A 13,273-nucleotide genomic window follows, 5' to 3' on the forward strand; every position below is an offset into this window, starting at 1 on the left:
GGATGTCCACAAGATATGCGATGCGTTGAAAAAAAAACCCCGCTGCGGTCGCCATCCTGACTTTTTTGACCGTATCCTCGGTAGCTTATCGCAGCTGCAGCGGTTTCAAGGGGAAGGCGAAGTTGGAGGGCGGCTGCTTCGAGGCCAGCGGGCGAAGTTGGCACCGAGGCGCGCTCCGACTGAGCCTCGAAGTCTTCCACCGGGTCTCAGGAGCGAGTCCAGTCCGTCTACCCATCAGCCAGCCAGCCCTACCTGCCTGGCTCTCTCGTGGCTGCGGAGTGGGCAGGAAGGGAGGGCCCAAGGGAGGGGAGGTGGGCTGGGAGTCCCCGACTCCATATAAGGGTGAGGGCCAGGACAGCCAGGGAGAGAGGGACGTGCGCCTGCAACGCCTGACTTTGCGCTCAGGCAGAGGCGGAGAGACCGACCGCTCCGTTTGCGCAGAGGCGCGCCAGGTACGAGAGTTTTGGTGGGGCAAAATTCTCTCTCCCTCCCTTTTCCCACTTCACTTTCTTTTCTTTCGCCTTCTCCACCTCGCTTCCTTCCTCTGATGCTTACAGGCAGGTTAGGGCACCGGGAGAGGGCGGGGATGATGGGGAATGCAGTCTCAGGAGCCGGGAGGAAGCGGAAAGCAGGGCGGCCGAGATTTGGGCAGTGGCTAGAACAGGGTTGGGTCCGCTGATGCTCCCCGCTTCGAAAGGGGAAAAGGTCATCCCCTTCAGGAGATGCTAAGTCGTTCTTTGGGTCTGCATCTTCCTATCCACTTCCGAATCTGAAAGGAGAACTCCGTGGCAAGGAGAGCGGTGTTAATTCACCTGGCAAGAAACAGTAACAGAGTTGGAAGGGACCTTGGAGGTCATCTAGTCCAACTCCCTGCTCACGCAGAAGACCTGTAGTAGGGATTCGAACCGCCGAACTGCCGACCTTTCTGATCGACAAGCTCAGTGTCTTAGCATCTGAGGATGTCTAATAGCACCGTTCCGCCCCCTACCCCCACCCCTACCCCCGCAGGCAAATTTTTATTAAAAGGCACAAACTTTGAGGAGCTGCCCCTCACAGAGGCATCAGATGAAGTGAGCAGAGAGCGCTGGTGCCTTTTAACAAAATAAAGAAAACTCCTGATTTTCCATGGCAAAGTTTTCCGGTTTGGACCCTCAAAGCCGAAATCTCTGCTCCTTCTGGAGCTTTGAAGGTGTGGTCTTGTGGCTGGAGTCAATCATGCCTAACTGCAACACACACACATACACACAAAACCACCTCAAAATAGAATAACAGAGTTGGAAGGGACCTTTTTTTAAAAAAAAAAAGTTTTTCATTTTTATTTCTCATACATACACTCATAAATATACAGTCTCATAACTATTATTGATAATATGTGTTATCCTTTGACATTTATAACAGTTTTTTCCTCTCCCTAAAGTTAAAAATACAATCGAGATTGCTTATCTACCATCCCATACACCTATCTTATTTTACAACCCTACTTCTACTTCCTTCCTTTCTTCCCTCCCTTCTTCTCTCCTTCTCTCCATTCTTATTTCCTCCTCTCCGTTCCCTTCTTTACTTCCCCTAGAAGGGACCTTGAAGGTCTTCTAGTCCAACCCCCTGCTTAGGAAAGAAACCCTGCCTTTGCTCTTTCTGCTATATGCCAAGCTGAGTGAATGTGAACAGTTGGGGGGGGGGGGGTTGAGATAGCTGAGCGCCTTGTCTGAACTCAAGCAATTTGGATCATTTCAGGAATAGTGCACTGGGTGATTCTCCTTCCAGAAAATGGGTTAATTCTGAAAGCAGGTGAAGGGCAGTGTGTGAACGCAACCCTGGTGTTTGATCAAGCGGAACTGGCTTAAATGGGCACAGCAGGTGATTAAAATGCAGAACAGGCAAGAAAGAATGCAATGCTACTTGCCAGTACAATAGTGGAAAAAGGCATTTCTGAAATGAGGGGTACTTAGTGCTCTCTGAGCTGGATTGTGGTTGTTTTTTTGCAGATGTTTCATTACCAAACTAGGTAATATCACCAGTGAGTGTTGTTACCTGGCTTGGGTCATGAAACACCTGGAAGAAAACAATCCAGCTCCGAGAGCACCAAGGACCCCCTCATTTCAACCTTGAGCTACAAAATATTCTCCTTTATTGAATAAAAATACTCCATGGATTTCTTTTAAGACTCCGGAGTCCTGAAACGAAAGAATGGATTGATTGATCATTCTGCTCATCAGCCCTCAATGATGAGGTCCTTGATTTTTATCCCTTTTTCTGCCAGAGGAATCTCATCAAGGTCTAAAAAAAGGCTAGGAAAATCATTTTGGAAAGAAAACGCTTACCTTTCTCCCAAGGTGACAGAAGTGGCATGCAAAGCATTTTAGAAGGGCATTTCCCCATTTTGTAAACAATTTTTCCAGTGCTATTCTAAAATTTCAGAATTGTTTTGTTTTTTTAAATCCATATTAGTTAAGCATTCAAGCAGAGGTGGACTCTGAGCACTTAGGCAGATTGACATGGATTCAGTTTAAAACATGCAGCTGATGTTTGCATTTGAGTGCCTGGCCAGGCATAGATTTCCTTCATCCGGTGCAGCTGGATGGGGCAGCAACAGACCTTTTGACTAGATCCGTGATGGGGAGCCTATGGCACGCGTATCGCAGGTGACACGTGGAGCCCTCTCAGCAGGCACGCGGGCTGTTGCCCCACAGCTCCACCACGCATGTGCGTGCGCCTCCCCCGGGCCCGCTGATTTTCGGGTCTCTGCCATGCATGTGTGGGGGGGGGGCACATGTGGAAGGTACGTGTGCATGCATGGGGGAGGCACACACATGCACAGTGTAAGAGGAGAATGCAAGGGCTGCCACTCCCTGCACCCTGTTTTTGGTCCCGGGAGGCTTCAGGGAGGCCTGCTAAGCCCAAAATGGACTGTGGTGGGTGGGTGGGTGGGTGGCGGATGCGTATGCATGGGGGATGTGTGTGTTGCACACACATTGCATTATGGGTGTGGACATGTGTACAAGCATGACACCCCTAGCACGCAATTTGGCATGTGATGACAAAAAGGTTAGCTATCACTGGACTAGACGGTCACCAGTGCAGCTTTTAATAACTCTATAAACCTTCTGCTATTAGAGACCTCCCCTCAGAAGGACCTGGTGGATCAGTAGATCTCTAGTAGAGCAATCTGGTCTTCTGGGATCATTGCATGTTCCTGCTGCCCCTGTCAAAATGCTTCTGAAATGAAACAAAAGCAAGAAACGAATCCCTTCTGAGCTTGAACGTATCTCTGAAGCCCACAGTTCACACTGCTGGTCGGGGCAGATAAGGCACATAAAACAAACCTTTGGTTGCTTTGGACTTTGTTGAAAGAGGTCAGGGAGCAAAGTTAATCAACATGAAACCTGAAGCTTGCTGGGATGGCCTCTGCATCCCGGAAGTCCAAGGGAACGGTGGACAGGAAAGGCAGAGGAAATTCCTTCCTTGGCTTTTGACTTTCGGCTTCTTCCTCCGGAGTTGGTGGCCACCGCTGCTGCCTCTGCTTTTGGGAATGGTGGCCCTACTGCATTGCTGCCAGCTGAGATCATCCAGGAGGTCTTCATTCCTTACGAGGGGAAGGTTTGGGGGAGTGGGAAGGGCAGGAGAGGATTCCCTTGCAAAGGGGTGGAGAAGGTGGCTACCGGGTCCATGGCTAACAAAACAGGGGATAGGGGATATAGCCCAGATTTTCTTCTGTAGGAACACCTTTCCCCCAAGCAGGTTAATTTGGGCATTCTAGGTTTGTCGTTTTTTGCTTTTTGATTAGTTCATATGCACAAGAGAAAAACGATCCAGGGAATAAACCAAATAGGTGTAAGTGTCCAGTTCCCTGGGAAGAGAAAGGGAAAGCCATTCACATGGCAGTCCAATTCAAGAAGCGACTGGACTGCCATTTGTCAGAAATGGTGTAGGGTCTCCTGCTTGAGCACCTGAAGGCTGGACAAGGAATAACGGATGGAAACTGACCAAGGAGAGATTCAACCTAGAAATAAGGAGGAACTTTCTGATAGTGAGAACAATCAACCAAATGGAAAAGAAGTTGCCTTTGGAAGTTGTTGGAGCTTCATCACTGGAAGCTTTCAAGAAGAGACTGGACTGCCATTTGTTAGAAATGGTGTAGGGTCTCCTGCTTGAGTGGGGGGTTGGACTAGATGACCTATAAGGTCCCTTCCAACTCTGTTAATCTGTATGTGTGCATACATTGGCTGGGTTCCCACAACTCGTAAGACCAAGGGAAAATAGGATTGGGTAATCTCGGGCTCAATGTATTGTGAGACGTCCCTGGCTTTATTTCACACAACATTTGTGAACCAGACCATCTTTGTACATAGACCAGATAAATGAGTTGCTAGGCTCCCTTCAATCTCAGTCCTGACATAGTTGAAGAAGTCATCCTAGTATCCTAGGATTCTTTTCATCCCCACTTAGCAAAGGATCAGAGTTGGGGCCTGTCAGCACTGTGGGGCAATAGAAGCAGAGCATCCAATCCAGTGGTGAAATGTAAAAGAATTTGCCACCGGTTCTCTGGGTATGGCTTGGTGGGCGTGGCTTGGTGGGTGTGGCCATGTGACTGGGTGGGCATGGTCAACTTTTTTTAATTTTTAAAGCATTTTTTACTACCTATTTGCCGGAACTGGTAGTAAAAAATGCTTTAAGAAGTGTGTGTGGGGGGGAGTTTAGCTGTGCCATACGATTGTGGGCACCTTCCCCCCCGCCCACTTTTTAAAGCATTTTTTTCCTGTCGATTTGGGCGAATAGGGAGGAAAAACATGCTTTAAAAAGTGAAATAAAAGCTTCCGAGGATCGTGCGGCTCACAGCTGATCTGTGCGATTGTTCGAAGCTTTTTTTCATTTTTTTAAAGCATTTTTTTTCCTGCCAGTTTGGACAAACAGACAGGAAAAAAAAATGCTTTAAAAAGTGGGGGGAAAGCGTGACTCATAACTGAGATGCACGATCGTTGGAAGTTTTTTTTTTTTACTACTGGTTCGCGGAACTAACAACAATCGTCCCTAGCGGTTTGCACGAACTGGTGCAAACCGGTAGCATTTCACCCCTGAACCAATCCCCAATCCCCAAACCTCACCCCATCCCTGACTTTAAGCTTACCCTGAAATAATCCACTGCAGAATGACTGCCTGGCTGAGCTTTGGACCAGCCAAAGTGGACAAATGGCACTTGTGAAGTGCAGCACGGAGAGATGTGTCTGTGGCTACTGGCGATGTGCTCTTTTGCTATAGACCAGTGATGGCTAACCTTTTCTGGCTCCCGTGCCAAAAGCGGGGGGAACGCAGGGGGGGTCATGCATGGGCATGACACACCCATAATGCTATGCACGCCCCCCGCACGCATGTGTGCGTGACCAGCGCCAACCCCCCCCACACACACTTTTGCTGTGGTTTTTTCACCCTCCCCAGGCTCCTAGAAAGCCTCCCCTGAAACAGCCACCCCGGAGACCCTCCAGAGGCTCCAGGAGCTTCCCTGAAGCCTCCGGAGGGTGAAAAACTGAACTGCAGGGAACCTGGAAGTTTGGGAATGGTGACTTCTGGTTTGTCCGTAGGGCTGTTTTTTGCCCTCTAGGGCCTTCAGAAGGCTTCCCTGAAGGCTCCGGAGTGTGAAAAACGGCCTCAAGAGATGACCAAAGTCAGCTGGCGTGCCAGAACTGACAGGGCAACACCTCGTGTGCCCTAACAAATGACTCTGCGTGCCACAGGTTCGCCATCATGGCTATAGACAGTAGGTGTGTTGAAGGCAAGGTTGTGCAGTCATGTCCCTCAGAAAGGATAATGGGCTATTTCTTGTAGGGCATGTGATGGTCCTTAGTCAAATCTACTTCACAACTTGTGGGTGAGGCTAAAGTGAGAAGAGGAAGGAAGCGAAGAGTCATGGAATTAACTGGCTGTGACATACCAGCTTCTGAGTCTCCACCAAAACAGGCTCATGTGGGATGGTTGTTCCCTCCCCTCCTAGTTCAAGTGAGCTCTTTCAGGTCAAGAGTTCAAACTTTTTGCTTGCTTTTTTTTCCATTCTGGATGACTGTGGAAGCAGGACAATGTCCTGAATGTAATCTCTCCTTCTGAGAGCTGGTTAGGAAGCCTGAGCTCAAGGGACATGGTGGGGCCAGCAATGGACATGACGATGTAACAGAAATGATTCAAGCCAGATTTGGCATTTTATAGGTAAAACGCTCACCCAAAACGTACCCATGCTAAGGATGTTAGAAAGGGCGGGACAATAGACTCCAAGGGGGACATGTAGAATCTTTGGTTAGAAGCAAAGAACATATTCTTGACCTCAACTCCTGGACTGTTGGGAAACTCCCAGCCAGGCAAGGAGGAGGGATCAAGTGAGGAGTTAGCCTTGAGTTGTTGCACAGCAGCAAGAGACTAAGGATTGACACTCCCTAAGTTCCATGGGTCCTTATCTGTTAATTCCCAAGCCTGGGGAGATTCTCGTATTACAGGTAGAGTACAATAAACATGGGATGCAGTGGCTGAGTGGCTAAGACGCTAAGCTTGTCGACCAGAAAGGTCGGCAGTTTGGTGGTTTGAATCCCTAGCACTGCATAACAGAGTGAGCTCCCATTACTTGTCCCAGCTTCTGTCAACCTAGCAGTTTGAAAGCATGTAAAAATGCAAGTAGAAAAATAGGAACCACCTTGGTGGGAAGGTAACAGCATTCCGTGTCCCTTGGGTGTTTAGTCATACTGGCCATATGACCTTGGAGACAGTGGTGGCTCTGAAATGGAGATGAGCACCGCCTCCTAGAGTCGAGAATGAGCACATATGTGCAAGGGGAACCCTTACCTTTTACAATAAACTTGAACACACACCCCCCCCCCCCATATATGGATCTGGTTGCTTGCACCTGACAGGGATGCCTTCATGTAGTTTTGATGGCTGTAATAGCACAAGGGATGGGTTAGTCCTACCTTCCACGTAGTTGGTTCCCCTATTGTCCTGGAATTTCTGATCAAGGCAAAAATGGGGGGTAGGAGAAAGAAGAAATGGCCTTGAGGGACAGGAGGAAAAATCACTACCAAGTCATTGTGGTGATAAAAGAAACTTGAGTTTGAAGAGGAATGTAACCTGAGGAAGCATCTCACGCAAGACCTTCCCTACTTCTCACAAAAATAAAGGGAGGGAAGGGGAAACATATTCAGACAGAAAGGTTCTGCTCCTACAGCTTTACAACAAAAATAATTGGCCTGTGTGATACCGAATTCCTGGTCTGGTCTATCTTGAAGGATTTACCTCAGGTGGTATGTGATTATAGTGAGCAAAATTCATTAGGAGAATATTCTCCCTCTGCTTCCCAATGACCCAGTTTAGGAAACATCCTTGCAAAAGAATCAAAGCCTCTCCCAGTGCTTTCCAGTTCACCTGTGGGCAATTCATATCTTTCCAAGGGCTCTGTTCTTAGCAGACTGGGCTAGGTGGAAGTTGTGCTACGTGATTCCAGATTTATTTGTCTCCTCTCTCCAGAACATCTGGGATTCAGTAACTCAGAAGGCACCATGAAAAGCTGGATTCTTCTGTGCACCTTACTGTTGATGGGTGAGACCCTTCCTGCTCGGGTGCATCGCACGCGGAGGGAACTGGCACCTGGATTGCACGAACAGGGGATACGGGATGCGGAAGGCTCGTACTGTGGCCGGCAGGATGCTTGTTGCCACGGGAGAGATGATGCCTGCACTGTCTCCTACTTCGATACCCTTTGCTACTGTGACCTCTTCTGCAACCGAACCATATCCGATTGTTGTCCTGATTTTTGGGAATACTGCTTGGGCATCGAACCACCTTATCCAGTGCAGAAAGGTAAGCAGTGGATCTGAAGTTGCACCTGATTTGAAAGTACGGCAGAGATTTCCTGCTGAATAGGAATAAGGGCTGGATTAAGGCCAACGGATGGATACCCTAAGCCCAGCCCAACAATGGTTTCAGGGGTGGGCTGCGACAGGTTTGCACGGGTTCGGGCGATCCTCTAGCTAAGAACCTATCCAGTTTGGTAAACCTGCAAATCCTACCTCTGGCTGGCCCTGCCCACCACGCTCCTCCCTTCCCAGAAATCTCCACGCGGCAGGTTTTGGATGCCAGGTAAGGACAGGGCCCATGCGGAAACTCAAGGAGGGTGAAAAACGGGCCTCACGGAACTTCCAGAAGGCCGGAAATGGCTACCGGAGCCCAGAAGAGGCCCTTTTCACCCTCCCGGATGCTTGAGAAAAGCCTCTGGAGCACAGGGAGGGTGAAAATGACCCCCCCGCCGCCATGGTGCAGGAGGCCAACTAGACCACACTCACCATGGCCACGCCCACCCAGCAACCGGGCAGAGAATCTGTTTGCTAACATTTTTGAACAATTCCCCTTGGCCCTTCCACGGGTTAAGTGGCAAGGTGCAAAAATTCATTCAGGGCTCAAAACAGTGGAAGAATTAAAGGCATAACGGTGGCGTGGGGAGGGGGAACTCAATGGTTTCCCTTTCCCTTGGTACCCTAAGCACATCCTTATTCTAATGGTGAGTGCAGGGCTGATCAGAACGGAGAAGAAGGTCTGTGAATCTTGCAGTCTTCCACCGTCTCTTACCACCAGTTTCATCCTGGACTGCTAATTCCCCCCCCCCCCCCAGTTTATATTTGCAATTCAATAAAAGAGAATGCAGCATTTGTAGCTCTGGGTTGAACTGTGGTGCCAATGGTATCCTCTGAGCTTGACTGTGTGCTTGCAGACGTTTCATTACCCAACTAGGTAATATCATCAGTGCTAGAAGGGAGTGAGATTTGCTGTCTGTTTATATATTACAGATTTGCCCTTTCAGCATTGGTGGGAGTGGGGTTTTCTTCTTGGTAGTGTCTACCAAGAAGAAACTTGGAAAGAATTCCACATTTGCAATTCAATATATTTTTTGCCCCCCCCCTCCCCTCTGTATGTGAATGTACTTTTTAAAAGAAGTTTTGTTTTATATATTTTTTCTTTTTGCCTTTTTTACTTTGCTTTTCTTTTTTTAAGGATTCATAGTGTTCTTTTCTGCAATAGTAATACAGTAACATAGCTTTGTATTCATTTATTATTTCAATTTTTAAGGCCACAGACCTGTGAACAACGCTGGTGGCTCACTCAGGATTAAAAATAAATCATACATCCGTTAAAAGACAATGAGAGAAACTGACATGTTGTGGAGGGGAGGAGCATCACAACTATTATTTAATTGATATATAATATTGCAAACTAGTCACTCGTTTTTGTTTAAAAAGTGTTAGGATTTATAAGCCTTTATAAATAGGTTCAAAAATTGAGCAGTGTGGATGTATAGTTGTATTGTTGCTTGCTAAATCCAAAAGGGTTTCCACCCACCCACATTTCAGAAGTCATTCCTGGGTTTATGAAACAGCCTTTCAAACAACTACAATCAGTCCCACCATGGATACAAGTCACTTCTGCAGCAACCTCATCTCTTTCCTTGGCCCCCAATAAGGAAAATCTGATTTATTTATTTTTTTGCTTTGGTACAATAGCTCTCTTTCTACTGGATTCCTGATGGAGAGGCTAGAAGTGATGCTCTCAGCCAGGGGTGTCCAAACTTGGGAACTTTAAGACTTGTGGACTTCAACTCCCAGAATTCCCCAGCCAGAGTTGAAGTCCACAAGTCTTAAAGTTCCCAAGTTTGGACACCCCTGCTCTCAGCAATCTGCCATTTCTCTCACCTAGGGGTCAGCAACCCGTGGCCCAGGAGCTGCATGTGGGTCTTTCGTCCCTCTGCTGCGGCTCCCTGTCGCTCAAAATATGCATCACAACCGCCAATATGTGATACCTGCCGGCACACAATTTATTGAGCTTTTCAACCCCTGGTAGGCCAACCATGGACAGATCCAAGAAAAGAAAAGTTTCAGGAGAAAACAGAACGTTTAATTCAACTACATACGCTAGTTTGGTGGCCGCTCAAGAAACAGTCAGGCACGGGAAGGTTTTTGTGGTTCCCGGAGTTTTCTTTTCTGTGGGAAATGGGTCCAAATGGCTTTTTGAGGGCTTAAGGTTGCCCACCCCTGCTCTAAATCCAGGCTGTTAACCCAAATGCTGCTTTAAGTCTCCTTCTGAGATGTTTTTATGGTGTTGGGATTCAAAAAAGGAGGAAGAGGTAGGAGGAAAAAAGCTGAATTCTATACAGGACATCCTCACTTTCCAATCTTTCATTAAGTGACCATTCAAAATTACAATGGCACTGGGAAAAATGACTTATGACCATTTTTACACTTATAACTGTTGCAGCATCCCCTTGGTCATGCGTTAAAAATTTGGATGCTTGGCAACTGGCATGTATTTATGACGGTTGCTCAGTGGTGAAATTCAATTTTTTTTACTACTGGTTCAGTGGGCGTGGCTTGGTGGGCACGATAGGGGAAGGATACTGCAAAATCCCCATTTCCTCCCCACTCCTGGGGCCAGCCAGAGGTGGTACTTGCCGTTTCTCTGAACTACTCAAAATTTCCACTTCCGGTTCTCCAGAACCGCTCAGAACCTGCTGAATTTCACCCCTGTGGTTGCTGTGTCCCAGGATCACCTGATCACCTTTTGCAAACTTCCCACAAGCAAAGTCAACGGGGGAGAACCAGATTCATTTACTAACCGTGTTACTAATTTAACAACTGTCGTGATTCGCTTCACAACTGTGGTAAGAAAGATCGTAAAACCACATCACTGGACTGGCCCTGCCCCCATCTATTCTCTGCCTCCCAAGTCCCAGGTGATCAGGAGGAAATGGGGATTTTGCAGTAACCTTCCCCCGCCACGCCCACCAGGCCACGCCCACCAAGCCATGCCATGGCACGCCCACCAAGCCACGCACACATAACTGGTGTGCGTGGAGTGATTGTGGTTGTGTTTAAGAGTCTGACAGCCCCTAACTTTACTTAGAACAGCCTATCACTGTTCCCTTTAACACCATCAAACAACATCTGTCTAACCCAGGTCTTTGGGTCAGTAGGTGGATAACAAAGTGTAACCCAATCTAAACATGTGACTGATTATGCAAACTGTAATAAGTTATTAGGCAAGGAAATCCTGCAGGTGAGAAAATGCCTGTCTGGTCCATCACTGCCTCTTCTGAGAGCTGTAGAGAAATATTTTCCAAAAGTTAAGCCAGGGAATTTAAAAATCAAATTGGATTTGAACATTTTCTGATTGAACGATGCCCTGTTCCATGCAGCTGAGGCCTCAGTACAACCCTTTACATTTTCAGGATCTGAAGGTTTGCCTTCAAAATGTGTTCTGGGTTGAAGACTTGGATAAAATCAAACTTTGACCTCTTTGGATCCATTTCCACCCAACCCTGTTGAATAATGGTGGGGTTTTAAATACAGTTTAACTTTTACAAGCTTTCACCCCCCGCCCCCTTTGGATAGGTTAGAAGCCAGGCATTTTTTCTGATCCATGTATATTTATAAGGGAGTGGAGTCCTGAAACTATAAGTAATTGTTTAGATGAAGAAGAGAGTGGGAGAGAACCACTCCAGGGTGCATAGTTGTGAATGCGTTGTGTTCTCTTGCAAGTGTCAAAACGTAACGATGCTTTAACTGCCTGCAAATAGAACAACAAAATATTTCCAGGGATGATGTTACTGGGTTTGTAGCATCTGATTTATTGAAAAAAAATGCACAAGCAAAGCATAATAATGTTGTACACTGCCTAGAATCACTTTCCATGAGAGGGCGGCCATATAAATTTGATTAATAAAATAAATACCGTATTTTTCAAAGTATAAGACACACCTTTTCCCCCCCCCCAAACAGAGGGTGAAAATCTGGGTGCGTCTTATAAACTGAATACAGCATTTTTGGCCTATCGAAACCCTGCCCCCTTTGCAAAAATGCACGTGCAAAGGATTTGGGATGCTTGCAAAGTGCTCCTGGGAGCTGGGGGAAGGCAAAAACAAGCCATTTTTTGCTCCCCCAGCCCCCAGGAGCACTCTGCAAGCCTCCCAAAACTCTGCATGCCCTTTTTTGTGTGTGCAAAAAATGAGGTGTGCAGAGGTTTGGGAGGCCTGCAGAATGCAAAACCTTTTTTTTTAAAGTTTACCTCCTCAAAATCATGCTATGTCTTATACTCCGGTGTGTCTTATAGTCCAAAAAATATGGTAGTGCAGTAAAAATAATTGCACCTTTCTTTTTGCACTCCTCAAAAGAGCAACTGGAGCTCAATCTTATCAACCTCAATTTTCCTCTCTTCCTTCTTCTCTGTTCAGACCGAGGCTTCCCAAGACAAAAACCCCTTTTATTAATTCACTGTGAATTCTTCTCATTCACATCCAGCAGTCTTTTAAAGGAGGATTTACAATCACAGACCTTATCTGGCTTGGAGAGCTGCCAGGGCGATATCTGCAAAACTTGGCAAGGAGCCTCTGAGAGTCACGAGCCAATGAAGCGAACTAATTGTCTCCTGCAAACTCCACTCCCCTTTCACTCCTCTTTTATTCCCTCTGGGAGGGGCCATTCATCATCCACTTGTGGCCTTACTCCCAAGTCGACCCCTGTTCTTTAGCTGTTCCCTTCGTCTGGCAACTCTGTGCATGCACACACTGGCTCCAGCTGTTTGTCTGCCTCACTGATGTCTGACTCTGAAGGCAGCTGATAACTGTCGGACGGCTCTGGCCCCCTCTCTGCCTCCGACACAGAGCCCTCATCAGAGCCTTCCCCAGACTCCAGGACTGGCCCAGGTTCCTCCCCAAACTCCTCACTCTCTGAATTTGCTGCCAGTTCCACTGGCCTCTGGCGGGCCACAACATTCTCTCTTCTCTCTCTCCTGTAGCGTATTCTTAAAAATTCAAGCTGAATGGTTGTAATTCTAATGGTTTTGATGTTGCTTCATTTCACCTTTCACCTCTTTCGCAGGCTTTCCCAACCTGGATTTCCCAATCCAGATGTGTAGAATTTCAACCTCTGGAATGTCCAGGGCCTGTGATTGGGGATCCTGGAAGTGATAGCCCAAAGGCTACCACCCCCTGCGTGGATACTGTTCTAAGGAAAGCTGCATTCCAGATGTAGGAGGGGAGAGATTGCCTGCCAAAGGGGAAAGTCTCCAACCACTAGTTCCCCTGAATGAAAGATCACCCCATAAGCCAAGTTTTCTGCAAGCCATTGTATCACAGGCATTCAGGACAAACTCTGGCGGCCTCACTCACATTGTGATGCTATTGCAATAGTCATCCAGATGGTGCAATTTGCCTTGCAGCTGATGTCAACAACACAATTCATGCCATTTGTGCCAT

At 47.3% G+C, this 13,273-nt stretch overlaps 1 protein-coding gene across 2 annotated transcripts in view; it reads left to right on the plus strand.

Annotated features, from left to right (window-relative positions):
• The first annotated feature begins 328 nt into the window (after positions 1-328).
• Positions 329-13,273, plus strand: part of TINAGL1 (tubulointerstitial nephritis antigen like 1) — a 45,635-nt gene continuing 32,690 nt past the window's right edge. The window contains exons 1-2 of one of the 2 annotated variants that reach the window (XM_081962613.1): positions 329-452; positions 7,501-7,833. In XM_081962613.1, coding sequence (XP_081818739.1) covers positions 7,533-7,833 — 301 coding nt within the window. In that variant the 5' untranslated portion in view covers positions 329-452; positions 7,501-7,532. Of the gene's footprint in view, positions 453-3,405; positions 3,574-7,500; positions 7,834-13,273 lie in introns of those variants that run through there. The other variant, XM_081962614.1, reaches the window with a different exon arrangement.

The sequence above is a fragment of the Natrix helvetica genome (assembly GCF_964273705.1).
Source record: "Natrix helvetica genome assembly, chromosome: 9".
NCBI lineage: Eukaryota > Metazoa > Chordata > Lepidosauria > Squamata > Natricidae > Natrix > Natrix helvetica.